This window comes from Garra rufa, chromosome 10 (genome assembly GCF_049309525.1).
Source record: "Garra rufa chromosome 10, GarRuf1.0, whole genome shotgun sequence".
In the NCBI taxonomy this organism is placed as follows: Eukaryota; Metazoa; Chordata; class Actinopteri; order Cypriniformes; family Cyprinidae; genus Garra; species Garra rufa.
The window spans coordinates 17,472,277-17,494,006 of NC_133370.1; the positions used below are offsets into that span (position 1 = coordinate 17,472,277).

The window sequence follows — 21,730 nt, forward strand, 5'->3', positions numbered from 1 at the left end:
TGATAACCTGATGAATTCCTTGGTGCTCGACACTCGACTTATCGTGACTAAGTTCAGGATGGCGGCGACCGGATTTTCTTTTCCAGGTACTGTCTATATAATTCTTCTTGTAAATAAACTACCGGTGCTTTTTCTGAGTTCTCAATGTCTCGTTTTAAATGTCGGGGCCCTTGGAAGTCTACCAATGAAGAGTGGAGCTACTTTGTGCCTCGTAAATGGCGTAAAACACTGATTTATTTACATGGCTATTCCGATGCCCTGTTGACTCTCATTGACAAGCTGTTGTGAGCATCGGCTAACTGACCCCAGATTTCGGACAGCTGGACACAAACCGAGATGAGATATACAAGGTACGTTCACACTCGGTATCATGATTCAATACACTTTAGGTCAAAATCACACCGGAGTTCTCCTTTAAATCAAATTATTATAAAATATTATTGGAATTTAAAATAACAGTTTTCTATTTTAATATACTTTAAAATATAACTTATTTTTGTGAAGCAAAGCTGAATTTTTAGCATCATTACTCCAGTCTTTAATGGAGTTTTCTTTCAGAAATCATTGTAATATGCTAATTTATTATTAATGTTGGAAACAGTTGCTGCTTAAGATTTTTTTTTAACCTGTGATACTTTTTTTTAAAGAATTCTTTGATGAATAAAAAGTTACAAAAAAGAACAGTGTTTATTCAAAATACAAATCTTTTCTAACAATGTAAGTTTTTATCATCCTTTTCTGTCAGTTTAACACATCCTTGCTAAATAATTAGAAAAAGAAAAAAACTGACCCCAAACCTTGAACCGTAGTGTAAACTGTTACAAAAGACTTATATTTTAAATAACTGCTGTTCTTTTTAATATTTTATTCAGCAAAGAGTCCTGGAAAAAGTATCACAGTTTCCCCCAAAAAATATTAAGCGGCACAACTGTTTCTAAATTGATAACAAATCAGCATATTAGAATGATTTCTGAAGGGTCATGTGACACTGAAGACTGGAGTAATGATGCTAAAAATTCAGCTTTGCATCACAAAAATAAATTATTTGTAAAAGTAAATTAAAAAAGGAAAACGCTATTTTAAACTGCAATAATATTTCACAACATTACTGTTTTTGTTCTCTGTTTAATCAAATAAATGCAGCCTTGATGAGCAAAAAACCCTCTTTTAAAAACATTGAAAATCTCCCTGGTAATTACAGTAGTTTTCTACAAACTCTATTTCCATTTCTATTTTTGTCAACAAATATCTAGACAACCTTTTATTGTGTATTTGTATAATTTATGTTCTTATCCCATTGGCAAAATGCTTTTTTGTCAATAATAATAAACCTCACTAAATTGTGTATTCATGATATTTATGAAACAATTCCAATGTGGTCAGAAAATGAACTAAAATAAAGAAACAATAATGTCTTAATAATAATGTCTGCAATATCTTATGTAGAAAATATGTCTAATTTTATGGATTTTTATATAGTAATATAAATATGAATGAGTTATACAGTAAAAGCTGGATAATGAACATTACTGCAAAATTAACCACCGTTTTAACAAAAGAAAGATAGCTCAGAATTTTTTTCCATAAACATCTTAAGCCATAAGCAGCATTTTTTTTCCTCAGAAGACATGCTTTGCTAAACTATAAATTCTATACACTAAAATTAGTACAGTCAGTGTCCACTAAAGTTGATTTACGCATACTTTATCTGCTGTAGTCTGATGCTGATGTGCTGGTGATAGCTGTGTGTTGCTTCCTAGGTGAGTTTGGTGAGGTTTGCAGTGGCCGTCTGAAGCTCCCCAGCAAGAGAGAAATCTATGTGGCCATCAAAAGTCTAAAAGCAGGATACTCTGAAAAGCAGAGGCGAGACTTCCTGAGCGAGGCCAGCATCATGGGCCAATTCGACCACCCCAACATCATCAGACTGGAGGGAGTCGTAACCAGATGTAAGTGACTGACACATACTCTCGTCTTCACCTTCACCCAATGGCTTTTAAAAGACAGATTGAAAAGTTTAAGTAAGTAAACATACGCTGCATTGTAAGCACTGAGGGAAAAATAAGCTGTTCTCAATAGTGCTTTCAGAAATCATTTGCGGGGATTCAATTGCACAGTTGAGTTCTTGGCTCGGTACAATTTTTATACAACGTGGTTGAATAGCGCAAGTGTGACAATATATGATTATTGTGACTACACCAACAACCCTTTTCCGCCACAGCGGTCACAAAGTGTTTTCATGGCGTCGTGATTAAGAGCCAGATGGAGGTGTGCTGTACTCACTGACGTGCTCAGCCTTGGGGAGGACAGAAACAGAGCTCGACTGTTCCACCTGAATGGCTCTGTTCAGTTGGAGCCGACCACACAAGAGGATTGGAAGACAAAGACTCGCTACAGCAGATGTATTGCAGAAGAAGCCTATTCTTACTTTTAACACGACTAAACATATTATATCTAGAATTAAAGGGATAGTTCACCCGGAAATGCCCATTCTGTCATTATTACTCACCTTCATATTGTTCCAAACCCATAAGAGCTCTCAGATTTCATCACAATTATCTTAACTTGTGTTCTGAAGATGAACAAAGGTCTTACAGATTCGGAAAGACATGAGTGTGAGTAATTAATGGCAGAATTAGCATTTTTGGGTAAACTATCCCTTTAACATTTCAATTGGAAATGCTTAGCTAGTTGGAAACTTTTTATTAGGGAATGTTGTGCGAACGTAAACCTAAGTACATCAATACAGAACCGTCTAGCAATTAAATGGCTAGAAACCACCTAAAAAATCCTATCAAACATATAAGAACTTGCCAAAAACCACTTAGAACACCACGGCATTGCAGTAGCAACAATGATGTGTGGAAAAGAATCAGATTTTCTTTAGATAGTCTAATATATAAGTGGAATTTGATTAAAAGGTGTAAAAGACAACCATTATAAGTCTTTAAATGAATATTAAAATTGGTGCCAGTTTGTCCCCCACTGTTTATGCTAATAGACAATACAGGTGACTTTTTGAGAAGAGTTCTGCTATTGCTTTTCTAAACAACTTGAATTATGATTTTGACATTGTAGATGATTTTTTCCATTTTTTTTAAAACCATCTAGCAATTAAATGGCTAGAAACCACCTAAAAATCCTATCAAACATATAAGAACTTGCCAAAAAACAACTCAGAGCCCCAACGCATTGCAGTAGCGACAAAGGTGTGTGGAAAAGAATCAGATTTTCTTTAGATAGTCTAATTTTTAAGTAGAATTTGATAAAAAGGTGTAAAAGACAACCATTATAAGTCTTTAGCAAAGTTTTACAACAGCCTAGTGTAGGTATAATTAGTAGGGGTGTGACGAGACACTTATCTCACGAGACGAGATTTTGGGCTCACGAGAACGAGACGAGACGAGATTTTTTTACTTTTTTAAATAAATCCTCAATGATGAAATATATAGGGGACAATAGTATTTTATTCAACAAAAAACACAAAATGCAAAAAAATAAATAAATAAATGTAGGTGCATTTTGATATGAACTTGTACTTTATGAAATTAAACTTATATTTTAATGAATTATATGCAGTAATAAAAATGCTGCATGATTCTGGGTAAACTGAAAAACTATTTTCTTTTATAAACTGGAGATCACGATTCTGAAGAAAAAAAGGATTAGAAAATTAAACAAAATGACATAATTTACTATTGGTTCTGAAATAATGTTCATTGCTTAAGTCTGAAAAAAAAAAACTAAAAAAAATGAAGGAGCCCGTGTCTCAATTAATAAAGACTTTCACTATTGGAATCTCTTGAATGTTTAATTCAATGACAAATATTTTTTAAAACGTGCAGTTGTCGCCCTCTCCTGGTGAAGAGAATAAACGTTACTCTACATACGTGTTATACTTTCGTTTTTGATCGCTACTGTAGACAATAAGTGTGTATATCCAAACTATAAGCTTTTATCCCAGTACTTATGTTATTTAAATGTCTGTAACAAAGACATGATGATGATTATGTGGTTAAAAAGACTGTTTGTGTTGCTTTCTGAAACCACAGCAGTAAGAATGCAGATTCGAATGTCTTCAATAACGTTCACATGGTAAGCGTCAGTGGAGCGCGTGAAACAGTTGTAACTGACAATGCTGAATCACAGTCATTCATGAATAAGATCGCATGGGTGTTTGAATAGAGATCGTGATATTTTTATAACTATTAGTCATGCAGCCCTAATGTAAACATTGCAAAATGTTTTGCCATGATATCATCACGTTCTCGCGAGACCAGTCAGATCTCGCGGGACACATCGGAGACGAGATCTCGTCACACCCCTAATAATTAGTATTTTATACATGCCCTGGTCAAAAAATCCTAAAGGATTCCAATAAGAAAACTGTACAGGATTTTAATTAGAAATTCTTATATATTATATTTTGGAACCATTCCTATGAGATTCCTATTAGACTTTTCCTTGGTACAAAGTTTTTTTTTTTTATCCTGTTCATTTTCTTTCCAGCAGCTTGTTTACTGAGATAATGGAGGAATTTAAATTGGATGCCAATGGATCCCAATTTAAAAAAAAAAAACTCATAGGAATCTCAAGTCTTATAAGAATCTCATTGGAATGTTTCCAAATTGTGATAGAAATTCTAAAACTTATTGTAATCGTTTAGGATTTTTTTGACAGCAACATGAACATGCAAATAAAAGTAAAAATGTTATGCTAATCTTTAAATAATGTTCTGCTCAGATTAAGTAAACTAGAGCTTTTAACATTTTTACAAGCAAAATGAAATGTTTTGAAACTTTTAGGACATGTATTTGTTTTCCTTTTATCGCTTGTTTCTGCAATCTTCGACTGCCGTTTTGCACTTATATGTTTGTGGCCTGATGGCGTTGTCTAAATTGGATCTTAATCGCATACAGAGATAGACTTACACAGTGTTATGTGTGTTAGAAACCTTTCAGAGTCTCATTATCTCATCGGTAATGGGGGAGAGCTTATCGGAGAACTTCAGCTTTCACCAGATGCCAAACAAAAAAGCCTTTCTTGTGAGCGTCATTATGACTGAACAAACGTCTGCGGCTTCGCACTACCTATAGAGCACAACAATGAAAGTCTGCATATTTATGACGGCATGAATATTAATAATTTAAATAGTTAATTGGATGTGTTTTAAGTGTCATCAATATTCAGCAGCGCACATATGAACAGCGACGTCTCGACATTTCTTATTCATTTTTCGCTCTGTTCTCTCTAATGCGGAATGCTAATTTTGACCTTTTGTTAGCATTGGTTTGTGCAGTTTACAGAACTATTTTCTCCGTAAATCGAGTTTGCTTTTCATTTTGAAAAGGCAGACGCTGCCTAATTGCCTGTCCTCCAGTTATAAGTGGTGTATTTATGTTCTGAGCAAATATCAGGGGCTCGGGGTTAAAGCTCAGTTCAGTATCTCTCGGAGCACGCCGACTCTTTGGAAGAACAAAGTAGCGGTTTAAGTGAGAGTAATGCATTCAACATTGGGCTGCACTCTGACCTCTGTCTTCGTGGAATAGACCAGTCCTCTGTTGGAATCTAAAATAAGCCCGCTTTTGACAGGGTAAAAGAAAGTTTAGGGGAAGATGGAGAGAGGAAATATTTGACATTCTTAAGGGAAAAAAACTTGAGGGGTTGTAAGTGTACAATTCTGCTCCAGGGTAATTATAGTTACTAAAACTAAAACTGAAATTACAAACAATAAAAAAAGACTTACTTAAACAATCCTTAAGTAAAATAAAAATGTATTTCGGGGAGTTTCCATTTAGTTTAACTTGATGTACTAAAATAACTAAAATTAATAAAATATATATACAGTTGAAGTCAAAAGTTTACACGCACCTTTTTACCAAAATAAGAGAGATCATACAAAATGAATGTTATTTTGTTTTATTTAGTACTGACCTGAATAAGATATATAATGCATAAAAGATGTTTAAATATAGTCCACAAGAGAAAATAATAGTTGAATTTATAAAAATGACAGTGTTTAAAAGTTTGCATACATTTGATTCTAAATACTGTGTTGTACAATCATTGTTGGAAAGGGTTGAAATACACAAAAATGCTAAAAAACTAAAGAATTTGTGGGACTTGAAGCTGTTTAGGACAAACAAGGGGCATCATAAACAACTATCACTAAAAAAAAACAGCTCTGGATCATTCAGGTAGCGACACAGTATTAAGAATCAAGTGTATGTAAACTTTTGAACAGGGTCATTTTTATAAATTCAACTATTATTTTCTCTTGTGAACTATACTTATGCACATATATTTTATGTGCAATGTCTTATTCAGGTCAGTACTAAATAAAAAATAACATGCATTTTGTATGATTCCTCTTATTTTGGTAAAACAATTAACATTTTGCAGATTCTGCAAGGTGCATGTAAACTTTTGACTTCGACTGTACATATAGGGGACAAAACTAAACTGCTAGAAATTACAAAAACACAAAACAAAATTGCTAAAACTTTATCTAAAATTACAATGAGAATCGGGAAAAAAAATGGTTTTTAGAATCTGCAAGATGCTTGTCATTTAATAAATACATATAAAACTAAATTTACACAAGTTGTGATTTATATGTATCATGTGGAATATACTTATCTTTAATAATAATCTTAATTTATTAATCATTTATTATTTTTAATCTTATGTTTAAGCTCTTATGTTTAAGATTATATTTCTCTTATGTGCTAGACATCTTACAGATTCTGAAAGGGGAAAGTGATAGTCATGCCACTGTCCATATGGCTGCATGTATTCTGGCCTTGGGGGTTGTGAATAGTCGCACGTATGACAGCGGAGAGAGGCAATTTCACAGATCACTACCCAGCAGGTCAGTGGCTGCAGGGCTGAGGAGAGGGCAAGGGAACAGCAGGGACAGCTCTCTAACCTTTCACTCCAAACAGTTATTCAAAACATCCATTTCTAACAGCTCCCAGCATTAAAATCCTCCCTCACTCCAGCACCAAAAAACAATCTTTGAGATAGTTAGGATTGGGGATAGTTCACCCAAAAATGAAAATGCTGTTAATTACTCACCCTCATGTTGTTCCAAGCTCGTAAGACCTTAAGTCATCTTCAGAACAATGCACGTCGAAGTCTGACAAGGGAAATCAAGAGAGGAAACTGTTGGAAAAAGTTATTTGTGTTTTCTTTGTGCGCAAAAAGTATTATTGCTTTTTTATAAAATTAAGGTTGAACCACTGATGTCACATGGACTATTTTAACAATGTCCTTACTACCTTTCTGGGCCTTGAACGAGTTAGTTGCGTTGCTGTCTGTGCAGGTTCAGAAAGCTCTTGTATTTCATCAAAAATATCTTAATTTGTCTTCTGAAGATGAACAAAAGTCTTACAGGTTTGAAATGACATAAGGGTGAGTAACTAATGACAGAATTTTCATTTTTGAAAATTCTGGTATGTCTCTGTCTATTATTGTATCTTTGATTAGCTAAAAGTGTCTAATTAATAAACAGTCAATTAAAAAAAAGATTATTTTAGATGATTTAGTCAAACCGATTTGCAAAGTGTTGGTAAATTACTTGGTATTTAAAGGAAGTAAAGTTGCCTTACTTTAGCAAAGGAAAAACAGTCTCCTCTTGGTTTATATCGAAATCCTCCGTCATTTTCCTTTATAAATCCTTGTTTTGAACTTCTAATTTGTGACTGGAGCTGCTTCTGGGTGAGACCAGTTGGCGGAAGCTAAATTAAAGTGATTATTACGTTTTTAATATGGATATTTTTCTTATAAAAACACAATGATTCTCTACAGGAGGCCTTTATTAACCCCCCAGAGCCGTGTGAGGCACTTTTTATTATGGATGGATGCACTTTATTGGACTTGTTTTGAACTCATGAAGTGAAACACCTGCCTATGCCATTATAAAATTTGGAAGTGCCAGTAATTTTTAATATAACTCCGATTGGATTTGTCTGAAAGAAGGAAGTCATATACACCTAGGATGCCTGAAGGGTGAGTGAATCATGGGCTGATTTTCATTTTTGGGTGAACTAACCCTTTAACATAACAGGCTTCCAGTAGTTATGCAAAAAGTGGATATCAGTGAATGTTAAAAACTGTAAATATCAGTGAATTTGCAGGGAAGAATGGACTTAGCTTTAATATATTTATTGTGAGTGCAGTCTTTATAAACTCATTTTAAAACATTATTAAAATATCCAGCAGCTCAAACACTTGCAAAAGTAATGGAAAAATCATAGAAATCCATTTGTAAGCCTTGGCACCGTTTTGTGATAAACAGTGATAAACATTTCATACACAAACAATGAAATTTAAAATGCTGCTGGAAACACTTTTGAATAATCACTCAGATGAGTTTATAAATCAAGTCTTAACAGGTTCTTTGAATAAACCAACTTACCAAAATGAATCCTTCAGGTCTCATTTTAGTCATGTACACAAAGGAGCCTTTGTAAATGTAGTTTTTATTGTGTTTTTCCTTTACACGCATGGCCTCGGCGATCAACAAATCCAAAACAGAGCTCCAATCAGCAGTGCTTTATCAGAATAATGTTCCAACACCTCCCTCACGCTGTGATTGCTTCCATTGTTATGTAGATGGTGAGTCTGGTGCGACTAAAAGAAAGCTTTGGAAATAGCCCTTTTAATTGCTATCTCGTCATTTGTCAGAAAAGTTCTGATCTCTCCGTATCTCTCATTTCCTCCTTTATGTGCCAACAATCGCCTAATCTGGAAGCATTCAATTTGGAGGAGGCTATCATCTCCTCTCATCGCGCTCTTTCCACCGCAAAGGATTTTCCTCTTAACGAAGTGGCTGCTATTTCGAGAAAGCATTCATTAAAACCGCCGCTCCTTTGTTTAGAGGACAATGAAAGTTTAAAGTCTTGCGGAGACTCTTGTGTTATATTATGCTAACTCTTGTGGTAGATTTAGGGTTGCGACGTACCAGGTCTCTTGCCAACAGCGAGGACTTGGAAAGCAACTCGGTGCTAAGTACATCATGTGTCATTAAGCTGAAGCACCATTTGGGAAATCAATAAGATTGTAAAGTTGAAGAACTGCTCCTTTTGTTCTTTTGTTCATAATCGTACGCAAAGTGGACCATCAGGGCATCAACCTGGTCAATATCTCTTTAATCCTATAAGTTAGTTCATTGTATATCAAAGCTGAATATATGGAGATATGAGTTCTGCTGTTACCACAGTAACTGCTGCCGAAATAAACCGCTTTAACACGGGGTGTAAAATCAATACTCTATTTGCAATAGGGGTTCTCGCTCTGTGGATGAGCCTGCATTGAGAATGGGCCAATCTGCTTGCCTGATTTGAGCTTGTTAAGGGGGTGTCACTGCTAGGGTCCTGATGGGACGACTACAGGCCGAACGTAAAGCCTCTGGTGTGCCGCTTTACACACAAACATGTGTTTATACGCACCCACTCAAGCTGGTGCGCTTCCCTCCCCATATGCAATTACCCAATCCGCCTCGTATCTCATGTCTCAAAGCATTTTTTATCACGTACTTGCACTCTAAATGTCAAATCACCTGCAACAAAGGTCTGTTTCCTTTAATGATTATCCTACAATACCGGTTAGAACTAAATCGCAGGGGTGTTGCATTACACAGATGAGGTGTTATGTGATATTGATTACTTGAGTTTGTTGCAGGTATTCATTTTTTTCCCGAACGTGCGATGCAAACATGTAGGTCAGAGGGACTCCGCTGGGAATAGATTTATCCAGCGATTTTCCCCGGTAAGTACGTATAGAGTTCAAGAGATTCTGTGCAAAATGCCTCTGACAGCAGCGTGCTGTGACAGCTTTATTTAAGTGGATATGGTTTTTAAGTCTCTGTCCTAGATATTACAACACAAGCAGACCTGGATCCATGCTGTTATTTTCACCAGAGACAATGACAGCTTAATCTTTATTTCTGTACTTTTATAGTCGCATTTACATTTTACATTTACGCATTTATCAGACACTTTTACCCAGTGCAAAACAATGCAACAGTGTAAACGATTCATTATTTTTGGTGCTTACGGAGTTGTGTTTTTAGACAGTTTAATGGAATTAAAAATATTTAACACAGTTAATGCAGGGCGAGACTAAAGCCCCGTTCACACTAGCAGCGACTAAGCGACGCGATCCCATTCATTTCAATGGAGAGCCGGCGATTTCCGGCGACTAGAGCGACAGCGGCCGTCAGCGACCGTTGGCGACCGGATGTGGGCGTGTCCAGCGACGCGACAAAGTTCAGAATCTCTAAACTTTATGCAAATGAAGAGCGACTTTCGGGAGCGACAGCCAATAGGAAAGAAGACGATAGTGCTCGTGATCATTCTCCTTTCAGCTCCAGCAGTGATTGTCCTGTTTTATATGACATGTCCATGCCCACATACAAAAATAATGTCAACTGCATTGAAATGAATTGTAACCTGCTTGTCTTTGTTTCTAAAGTTGCTTTGGATAAAAACATCTGTTAAATGACGTTACTAAGCAACCAGTAATGAGAACGCCCACTAGCGACCTCATCGCCAGCCTCTGGCGACATGCAGCGACAGAAGTCGCGTCTAGTGTGAATGGGGCGTAAGATTGGCCACCCCACTCACAACTGCTGCTTCTGTCTCTTCTTTTCTTGACAAGAAGTGCATTTATTTAGTTGCAGAACATCTTTATAACTGCATCAGACAGGAGACTTTTCAGACACGCACTTTAGTCGAACAAGCGCCGGAAAGCTTCAGTAGAATAACAATAATCTGCGGTCAGATGAGGTGTTGTCAAGCCACAAGTCAGTAAAAATGAATTTACCTGTCCTGTCAGCTGTTAAACTGTGCTCATAGCTTGCACTTCTGTAATTGCATGCATTATATTCATACTAAAGCGTGAATGAAACAGCATGCGTGTCAGATCCACGTCACGTTCAGCAGTGGCAGCTCTTAAAGTAATAGCAGTCAAATAACTAATGTATATTAATCAAAGAACAAAAGAAAAAAGAGTAAATCAGTAACTTTTGTAGCTTTTAGGATTCATCTGTATTTAATTTAGTATTTAGTGTTTGATAACTTTATTCAATTTCTGTATATGTCCTACTTGCTAAAGTGCAATAATGGGTTTATGTGAAGTTTAAAGTATTTTAAGTTCATTTAAATTAGAAGTTGTTATTTTTTAAAGTCTAATAAATGTTACAGTTGATAGCTCTCAATTATACTGTAATGTTGAATGGCTACAGTCAGTGGTTAAATATTAGGGGACAATCTAAACAATATTATTGTTAATTTTTTTATTTGTTATATTTAGCTATTTTTTGGGTGGGTACGTTTTTTATGTTTTTGAAAAAAGTCAGAGAAGTGATTCACACAAAGGTTGCATATATGTGATAAAAAAAATACAGTAATATTATAAAATGTTATTGCACATAAAAAAAAATACTAATTATATATATATATATATATATATTTAAAAAAAAATGTAATTTATCCCTGGAATGGCAAAACCACATTTTAAGCTTCCATTTATTCCAGTTTTAAGTATCACATGACCAATCAGAAATCATTCTAATATGCTGATTTGGTTTTCAAGAAACATTTCTTTTTATTATCAATAGTGAAAACAGTTGTGCTGCTTCATCATTTTAAGGCAGCCATAATGCATTTATTCAGGATACTTTGATGAATAGTTCATAGAAAGACAGCATTAGTGTTAATGCTGTGTATTGTCTTAGGCCTGGTTTCACAGACAGGGTTTAGACTAAGCCAGGATTAGACCATAGTTCAATTAGGAGGTTTAAGCAATTTTTATAAACATGCCTTAGAAAAAAAAAAAACATTACTTGTGTGCATCTTGAGACAAAACAAAGGCACTGATATATTTTAAGATAAGTCAATGCAAGTTTCTTTCAGATTAAACAGTTCAGACTAACATTTTAGTCTGTGACTAGGTTTACGCCTTGTCTGTGAAACCAGGGGTTAGTCTGTGTCAAGTGTACTTTTTAGTTATCATATTTAAAATTTTTTCATGTTTTGGTTCAGTCAAGTTTTAGTCGACCAAATGTCTGAGCATTTTAGTCTAGGTTTAGTCAATGAAAAGTGTAACCAATTATAAGCTCTTTTTTAACCCATAACAGCATCAAATAATATATCACTGTAAGAAAAAAAATTTCCTTTAAACTTAAAACAGCGCAATTTAATGTGTGATCTAAAATACAGTGAAAACACCTATAAAAAGCAATAAAGAAAATTCCTTCATATTAACAGAACATTGTGCCACACAGTTACATTGTCCTCTGAAGAATGATTTGTAAACCTGCCTGCCTGAACCATATTTAGTGTCACCCTCCGGGTTTTTTGATCTTCACAGTATGTAAATCTATAACCTATCCCTTTGTTGAAGCTCTGTACCTGAGGCCACACTTAGTAAGCCACCAGTGACATTAACTGCTAATTCACTCCCACACACACAGAGCTCATTGTAGACCGTTGCTATTCCAGCCATGCCGGGTTCACAAAGGGTTAAACATATTCGTCTCCTTGTAGAAACAAAGCAAACCAGGTCTTGAGGGTGAAATCAAAGAGATATGCCTGCCCTCTGTTCATAAGACATGTGATGCTAATGCAGGAAGCCCTCAATGAGCTCCATTGTGCGCTTTTGAGATAGCAAAAACACCGTCTGCACCGGATAAAGCTGCTTGTGTGTGCATGTGCATGTGCTTGTGCCGTAACCTTTTTGTATCTCATCAGGAAGAATTGCCATGTCGGATGTCCAGATGATCACTTGATAACGCATGAATTAGAGGGGAAATTAAAAAAAACCCTTTAAGGTTGCCAGAGATTAATGTCAAGAGCGAATCTTTTGAGTTATTTTCTGGAGTGCTCATAATAAGGACTGTTTTATTAGTTAAATGGCAGCTGTAATCATGGCTGACGGTTGTTTGAACACTTAAACCCACGTATAAAATCAACACTAGATGACCTTTCAAAAAAAATTTTACCAGAGCGGTTTTATTATGTGATTTAAGACCATGTTTAGTCAAGCGTTTAGTATGAAATTAATTTTCTTTGTAAATTCCAGCTTTTGAAACCAATTCCGTTCTGGAAGACTTTTGATAAAAGCACGTACGTGATCCCGTTAAATCCTCACATCTGCCCACACAGTGTTTTTAGCTCGGCAATAGGCTGTTTCTCTGAGGTCAGGGCCCCGGGAGGCCGCCGTAAGCTTCTCTGATCGGATCCACTGCCTCGGCCACCCGCTCTTTCTGGATCAATGCAAGTCACCGCTTCAACTCACTTTCTGATAAAGCAGTCACCACACACACACACACATAGTGACATCAGATGGCCACCCGTTGCTGTTCCATTCCCAGAACATAGTGCGCTGCGGTCCATTCCCCCTCTTTCTTTTTCAGCGGCTGACAGCTACATTAGTCTGCCTCCGAAAAGTAAAAGGAATTGCATTTTTTTCCTTCTTTTTTTCGAATGAGACATGAGGGTTTAGGTTTGGGGGTGTCGTGGAAGGCATTTATCTTGGTGAGATAGTGATTTAATTTCAGGTGATGTATAACCAGCCGGTTGCCGTGGTGATGCTCGGTGGTGGGGTGGGGGGGGGGGGTGATCAAACCTGTTTTTCACAAACTCATAGAGACACATATATATTTATATACACACATAGACCTCACGTCCCATGACTCGAGCACATATCGCAGTATTCCAGAGTGGAGATGTCCAGAATGTAAGTCATTTATCAGCACTGGCATGGCTGGTGTTTACATGTCCCTGAGAGAGACAGGGACAACAGCCCACAACTGAGCTCTAATAAACACTGATACACAGACACATATTCTGGAGTTTTTTGGAGTAGTAACCAAGGACTTTTTCTATGTATTTATTTTAGAATTAAAATGCCAATTTTGAATTGTTTGCATCCTCATTTACTATTATACCTATATTAAATGAATGTTGTATGGAAGCCTGTTTCTACCACTGAATAAAATTAAAAATATAATAATAATTGCAACTTTTTGCAATTAATAATAATAATTTTATAATAAAGTCAATAATAATAATTGACTTTTTTTCCCTCACAATTGTGAGTTTACATTTCGCAATTCTGACAATTTTCTCAGAATTATGAGATATAAACTCGAAATTCTAAGAACATATCAGTCTTTTTTTATCCTCAGAACTTGACTTTATAACTCGCAATTGTGAGTTCAATCTCACAATTCTGAGAAAAAAGTCAGAATAGCAAGATACAGATTGTGATTGCGAGTTTATACAATTATTTTTATATCTAGCAGTTCTGGGGGAAAAAAGTCAAAATTGTGAGTTTATATCTCACTGTTCTGAGAAAAAAGGCAGAATTGTTAGTTTATTTGTTGCAATTCTGAGAAAAAAATTCAGAATTGCGAGATGTAAAAAGGTCAAAACTGTGAGAGAAAATGTCGCAAAATGGCAATAAAATGTACTTTTTTATTATTCAGTGGTAAAAACGGGCTTCCATAATGTTGATTTTAACTAAAACTAAAATGTTTTTTGAGAGAGAGTGAGATAAAAAAAATTTAAATAAAAGGAACTTTCAAACATTCTTTGTGTCAAATACTAACTGAACCAAATATGTTTATGCTAAAGTACTAAAAGTAAAACTAAAGTAAAAATTAAACCTATGTAGAAATATTTCAATAAAAAAACTAATAAAATTACAAAAGCACCATAAAATTGCTAAAAATGAGAGAGATGGACTGAGCGAGTGTGATCACCTGCATCTGATACAGCATTCATTCTTCAGTTCAGTCTCATTCACAATAAAACATTAGTTTGAATGTCTGTGGAGGAAAGCGACATCTTTAATATGATGAGATTTTGCCCTCAGCCAAAACTTTTTTTGCTCTGGAACAAATAATAGATTAATGAGACCAAAGACTGCCCATTAGATTTACCCAAATGAATTATATCTCATGTTTAACTACTGTAGAGAAATCAGAGCCAGCAGCAAATTCCAGAAGATATGGTCGAGGTAAGGCTGCTCTCGGTGGGTTCATGAGTGCTGAACCTCGCTGGCGCCCTGGAGCTCACATCTCTGAAAAACTGCATATTTGAAGTCTAAACAACTGCATTCTCATCTGTTTTTGTGTCACAAAATATATTATTTAAAAAATTTGTAGATTTGGGCATCTGCCATGACACTTGCTATGAAAAATACTGAAAACGGTTGAAGTGCTGTTATCACTAGAATATTGCACCTCTGTTGTGTGTATATGTATATATATATATATATATATATATATATATATATATATATATATATAAAATATATAAAACCCTAAAATTCTGTTCAAATATGCAGGTACTCCATAGACTAATATTTGTAAAGAGCAATTTAGTTTCTTCAAACACTACATTTCTCTGGGTACTAACGTGATGGACTGTTTTCTGCTATCTAACGCACTGGAAGCCCGCTTAGCATTCAGTGTCTGTACATGAACCTATAAGCCTCCGCTCTGGAGACCTACTTATGCTTGGCGTAGGTTCATACACACACTGATATGCCCCTTTAACAAGGGCAAACATGGTGTACACCACCAGAATCATACACCCCAACTAATCAACAGGCACATTTGACACGGTCATTTTATCCCAGCGGTCACGTTTGGATTCGTTCCGTCAAATCTGCACTTTAGACGTTCTGTCAAATGAAGCAAGGGTTGCTAAATTGTTAAACTCTCGATGACCCGTGAGTGATGTATTTAGGTCAGAGGATTGAGAGGGATATGACAGAGCTTGTTAACTGGGACTCAACAAGGCACTGGAACATTTTTCTGTTTATTTCACTGTCGCCATATTTCAGATATAGGCTTGCAGAGGATGCACTGTGGTAGATTGGTGGCAGCAGTAGTATAACTTATGCTTATTTGTGCGAGTGTGTTTTTAAGGCTTACATTCTGTTTCAAAACCTAGAGAAGGACCTTGTGAGTCGGCATTCATCCAGGATGCCTTCTTGCGTGCAAAACAGCTTAATGGAATTGAACAGAAGACACATTTATACAGTTGCTAATATAAACACTGAATATGCTAGTCTTTATTGTAAATATGTGTATCCCACCCACAGATTCATCTGATTGGTTGGTTAAAAAACAGTGAAGGTGGAACACTCACTTGACTCTTGATGACACTCAGAGTCAGCCACTTTTTTCAGAGGCGTTGGTTTCTTGATGCCAGTTTTACTAGTATTTTTCAGTTTTTTTTCCTATTCATATAAACTAAACCAACCAGCTACAAGGTGAATCACAATATTAGAAAGGTTGGTTTAAAGCAAAACATATTTCAAAATCAGATAAAAATACAAAGGTGTACTTAACAGCTTTAATGAGGAAAAGAACTACAATCCCTTGAAGAATTGCAAATGGCATAATCACATGAAAAACGATAGATAAATACAAAAATATTGATTTCAATATATATTGATTGCATGGAAACATATTTTAGGTTTATTTAAAAATATGCATATATGTACAAATGTACAAGTAGTTTGAGAGTGTAGGGCTAATCAAGCAGAATCATGGGTAATGTAGTTTTTCAACAAAATGTGGACTGACGGCTTCAACAAAAGCATAAACCACCGATTAACAACCTTGTAGCTCACAGTAAGTCTGTCTTTAAAGTTATGTTAAAAAATCTATTTCCCAAAGTAGAAATGAAAAGGATTTTATACTTCCTGAACCCAACTGTTGCAAGTTTGGAATTAGCACATTGCTAAGATAAAATGTTAATGTAAAAGACATTAAAAATAAGCAATAGAAGCACTAACAATAAATAAAAACACACACACTGAGTGACAGAACAAATAAAATGTCCACAACCAATTTTTTGGACAAGTTAGCTAACTGTTTTTATACATTTGTGCTAACGATACATGCACTGTTATATTAGCATTTGGCTAAAGTGAGAGCTTAGAAGGCAGCATCATTTTCTGGCCTACATTTTGGACCTTTTCTGTCAGAAATGCATCTATAATGCTTTAGGTTTTGTAACTATTGAAGTGAATGACTTGGATGCTAATGTTTACATGTGTGAGTTTCTCAGGTAAATCAGTAGATTGATAATTGATGGTTGTAGTGAGAGGGCAGACATGGTGTGTTCATTTGGCTAATTCTGTTTTCTCAGTTTGGGTCATTTGTAAGACAAACTAAGTGCACTTTTAGACGTTAAAGTGTCGAGATTACAGGAGATGTTCCTCTCGCTACCTGCCATCCATCACAACAGGTGCTGTGCCCTCCCTTCGGTTCTCACAGACTGTCCTGCCCGCCCATCATGGCAACAAAGCTCTCTAATTGGTTCTCAGTGGATTAGCCGGGGTTAATTAACTGCTGTCTTTGATGGTGGAAGGCTCTGATGAAGGTCTGTCATGCTGAATAATGGGGCTGCCCGGGAGAGAGGCTGAGAGTGTGGCCAGGGTTTAGCCTCCTCTTTTCTCTCCTTCATTCCTGTGTTTCAGCATCTCAGCTATAAAGGATTAATGGCACCATTACCATGATTTATTTCTTTGTGGATTTGTGTGGAATCATCAATCTGTTAGGACATTTTATGTTTTTTTTTTGTTCCATCTAGGCTGATGGTAAATCTTGTGTTTTTGTCTTTTTTTTTCTTTATGTCTACAGGCAAGCCCGTGATGATTATTACAGAGTACATGGAGAATGGATCGTTGGATACTTTCCTGAAGGTGAGGAAGGCAAAGTGCCTGTGGCACAAGTCCACACCGATGTTCGCATGCCATTTAAGATGCTGCCTTACATTTAATTACCTACAGCCAATAAACGAACATCGCTCAAGGGTATAAGCCACGGATACCTCCCTGAAAGTCTATTACTGGAGGGAAATTAAGCATGGAATGGATGCCTGGAGCAGGCAGCGTGGATTCAGTTGCTCACTGTCCATTAATGCTCTCGCGTCCTGTCTGTTGTACTGCAAACATACCAAGGTTAAAATAGTCTGGCTTTTGCAAATTTGCAATACTATCTAAAACTTAGTTTGGTTAGTTTCAGTACACTTGTTGTTTTTCGTTTTAATATACATACAGTTGTGGCCAAAAGTTTTGAGAATTACATAAATATTGGAAATTGGAAAGGTGGCTGCTTATGTTTTTATAATAGCAATTTGCATATACTCCAGAATGTTATGAAGAGTGATCAGATGAATTGCATAGTCCTTCTTTGCCATGAAAATTAACTTAATCCCAAAAAAAAACTTTCCACTGCATTGTTAAGAAGGCTTCAGGGCGTCCAAGAAAGTCCAGCAAGCGCCAAGATGGTCTCCTAAAGAGGATTCAGCTGCGGGATCGGAGTGCCACCAGTGCAGAGCTTGCTCAGGAATGGCAGCAGGAAGGTGTGAGCGCATCTGCACGCACAGTGAGGCCAAGACTTTTGGAAGATGGCCTGGTGTCAAGAAGGGCAGCAAAGAAGCCACTTCTCTCCAAAAAAAAAACATCAGGGACAGATTGATCTTATGCAAAAAGTATGGCAAATGGACTGCTGAGGACTGGGGCAAAGTCATATTCTCCGATGAAACCTCTTTCCGATTGTTTGGGGCATCTGGAAAAAGGCTTGTCCGGAGAAGAAAAGGTGAGCGCTACCATCAGTCCTGTGTCATGCCAACAGTAAAGCATCCTGAGACCATTCATGTGTGGGGTTCTTCTCATCCAAGGGAGTGGGCTCACTCACAATTTTGCCCAAAAACACAGCCATGAATAAAGAATGGTACCAAAACACCCTCCAACAGCAACTTCTTCCAACAATCCAACAACAGTTTGGTGAAGAACAATGCATTTTCCAGCACGATGGAGCACCGTGCCATAAGGCAAAAGTGATAACTAAGTGGCTCGGGGACCAAAACGTTGACATTTTGGGTCCATGGCCTGGAAACTCCCCAGATCTTAATCCCATTGAGAACTTGTGGTCAGTCCTCAAGAGGCTGGTGGACAAACAAAAACCCACTAATTGTGACAAACTCCAAGAAGTGATTATGAAAGAATGGGTTGCTATCAGTCAGGATTTGGCCCAGAAGTTGATTGAGAGCATGCCCAGTCGAATTGCAGAGGTCCTGAACAAGAAGGGCCAACACTGCAAATACTGACTCTTTGCATAAATGTCATGTAATTGTCGATAAAAGCCTTTGAAACGTATGAAGTGCTTGTAATTATATTTCAGTACATCACAGAAACAACTGAAACAAAGATCTAAAAGCAGTTTAGCAGTAAACCTTGTGGAAACTAATATTTGTGTCATTCTCAAAACTTTTGGCCACTTATTTAATTATTTCTGTGACTCAACAGAAGTATTTATTTTTGTTGTTATATTGTACTTTATTTAGTTGTAACACTTGAGTGTGTATTCAAGTGAAAGCGTTGCAAATGTGTCTCGTATAGCGACAGGAAGTGAGTAAATGAACTTGGTAGATTTATAATAAGGGTGTGCTCGCTTCACCAAGCTGCCATAACGTCTCCTCCGCAATCCTTGCTAATTTATTACCGCCTTTGTCACCCAGCGGATCAGGCCACGAAGTTTTATTACACGCAGCACAGATACGTTTTCCTTTAAGTCAGGACTCTTTTTAATTGCCTACACTTTGAGAAAATGAAAATGAAATCTAACACCCCCCACTCCTAAAAAAAGGGCCTGTCTGAGACGTTCGATCTTTCTGCAGCGTACATAATGAATCCCATAAATACCCCCTTAGCCCACATAAAAAGCTAATATAATTATGGGGTCAGTTTTATGGCTAATAGCTCATAGTTCGGCCACCCAGCTACATGTGTTTAATTAGAGGACAGATCAGTTAAGCGTCACTTACTAGTACAAAAACAAATGATTTCTCTCCATCTCTATTTCTGTCTTTCTCTGCTCTTCCTGTAAGTAGTGTGGCTTCTGACACTAGATTGATAACAACCAGTTGATCAGAACGGACGATCAATCAGCGGCCACATTTCACAAAACACAGCGTAATTAACTTACCCACATTATGATGCATGAAATACTATACGAGCACATGTTTCAGATTGATATTGCTCCAAGGGACAAAAGTGGGGTTTTAACAAGATTAGTGTACTGCCCAGATATGGAGATTAATACATTGGGCTAATTGCTCATTGCGAAGATTGTTTTTGAGGCAAAATGGATGTCCGGGCTCTTTTGTTTAGCTAACAGAAGCGCCAAATCTGGATGGTTTTACATTAATAAAGCCCTGTAAACATTATAGCAATTATGGCAGAAAGAGCTGTAAAACCAGAGGTCAGAGTCTTTTGCATAATGAATCAGAACTCAGGGCAAAACCATTGGAAATGTGAAAATGGAGTGTTTGAAAAATGCATGAAGACTGAATAATGTAATGTCAAAATTTTAACAGAAAAAAAAAAGTCTTTAAATATTACAAAGCTAATTCCATTCATCAATAATGTGTGTATATATAATACTTATGATATATAAATGTAGTATAATCATTTAATATAAAGTATTTTCTGAATAATGTAATATCTTTTCTTTTCTTTTTTTTTTACAGAAATAAAAATGTTATATATTAACATAGAAAATTTTATATATATATACCTTATTATTGTTACTAAATACATTATATATATGGGTCAAAGCTGTAAAAGCATTTAAGCATATAAACAATGCATAAATAGTGTAATACCGCTTTAAATTGTTGTGTTTCCAATAAAATATTAAAATGGTTTTCGTTGCATTTTTGATTTTCTGAGAAAAAAATAAATATCATACATTTTTCCCTAATTTACAGAAGACGCCTACTAAAATGTAATTCAGTGTAACAGTCTTGTTAGGCATTTAGGCATTTACAACACAAATCTATTTATTATGTATTAAAAGATGAATTATTTTCACCCTAAATACTAAGTAGTTGTAATTCTACATTTTTAAAATTGGCCACTATCCTAGAATTTTTTCCTCATTTAAAACACAATTACATTTAATATGCTCCCTTATTCATTTATATATTTTAGTATGCACAAGTCAGAATAACTATTGTGTTACACTGAATGACAATGTAACATTAATTCAACCAAATTTTCACATTTTATTCTCTTCTTTTTGAAACCTTAAAAGTAGATACTTAACTTACATTTAATGCGCTTTCTTTGGACATAACATTACTTTTGTAAATTTAGTAAAATGTGGGCATCTTAACGTCTTTGACCCATATATATATTACACAAGTAGTCGTGCGAGATAGCTGTATATCGGCCATATCACACCACAAGTGTGATATTGCATTTACACAACAGTTTGATGGCACAAGTTTGTAAATACATAAGAAACAACAATGAAACAATGAGTGTCTTTAAAAACCCTCTAAAAACCCTCTTTTGTGCAAACTACTTCCTTCTGCCATGGATTTAAATCTCAAGTTGACACGTTTCATTAACAAACCGCATATTTGAAGTCTAAACAAGTACATTCTCACTTAATACAATCTTCAAAACTACATTCCGTAACACAAAACAGTATAATTTATAAAATTATAGTGGATTTGGGTGTCCACAATGACACTCGCTGTGAGAAATACCGCAAACGGAGTAATACAAACAGTGAAACGGTTGGAGTTCCGATATCACTAGAATATTGCACTCCTCTCAGACCAGAAATAACTGTTCTTGTGTGTATATATATATATAGTTATACAACAGTTCTTTCTGTATTTTTAATCTGATC

General features: G+C 36.0%; 1 protein-coding gene across 1 annotated transcript in view; it reads left to right on the top strand.

The window, feature by feature from the left end:
- Positions 1-21,730, top strand: part of epha4b (eph receptor A4b) — a 171,638-nt gene that overhangs the window by 132,690 nt on the left and 17,218 nt on the right. The window contains exon 12 of the mRNA XM_073849306.1: positions 17,666-17,727. Within this exon, the coding sequence (XP_073705407.1) occupies positions 17,666-17,727 (62 nt within the window). The remainder of the gene's footprint in view (positions 1-17,665; positions 17,728-21,730) is intronic.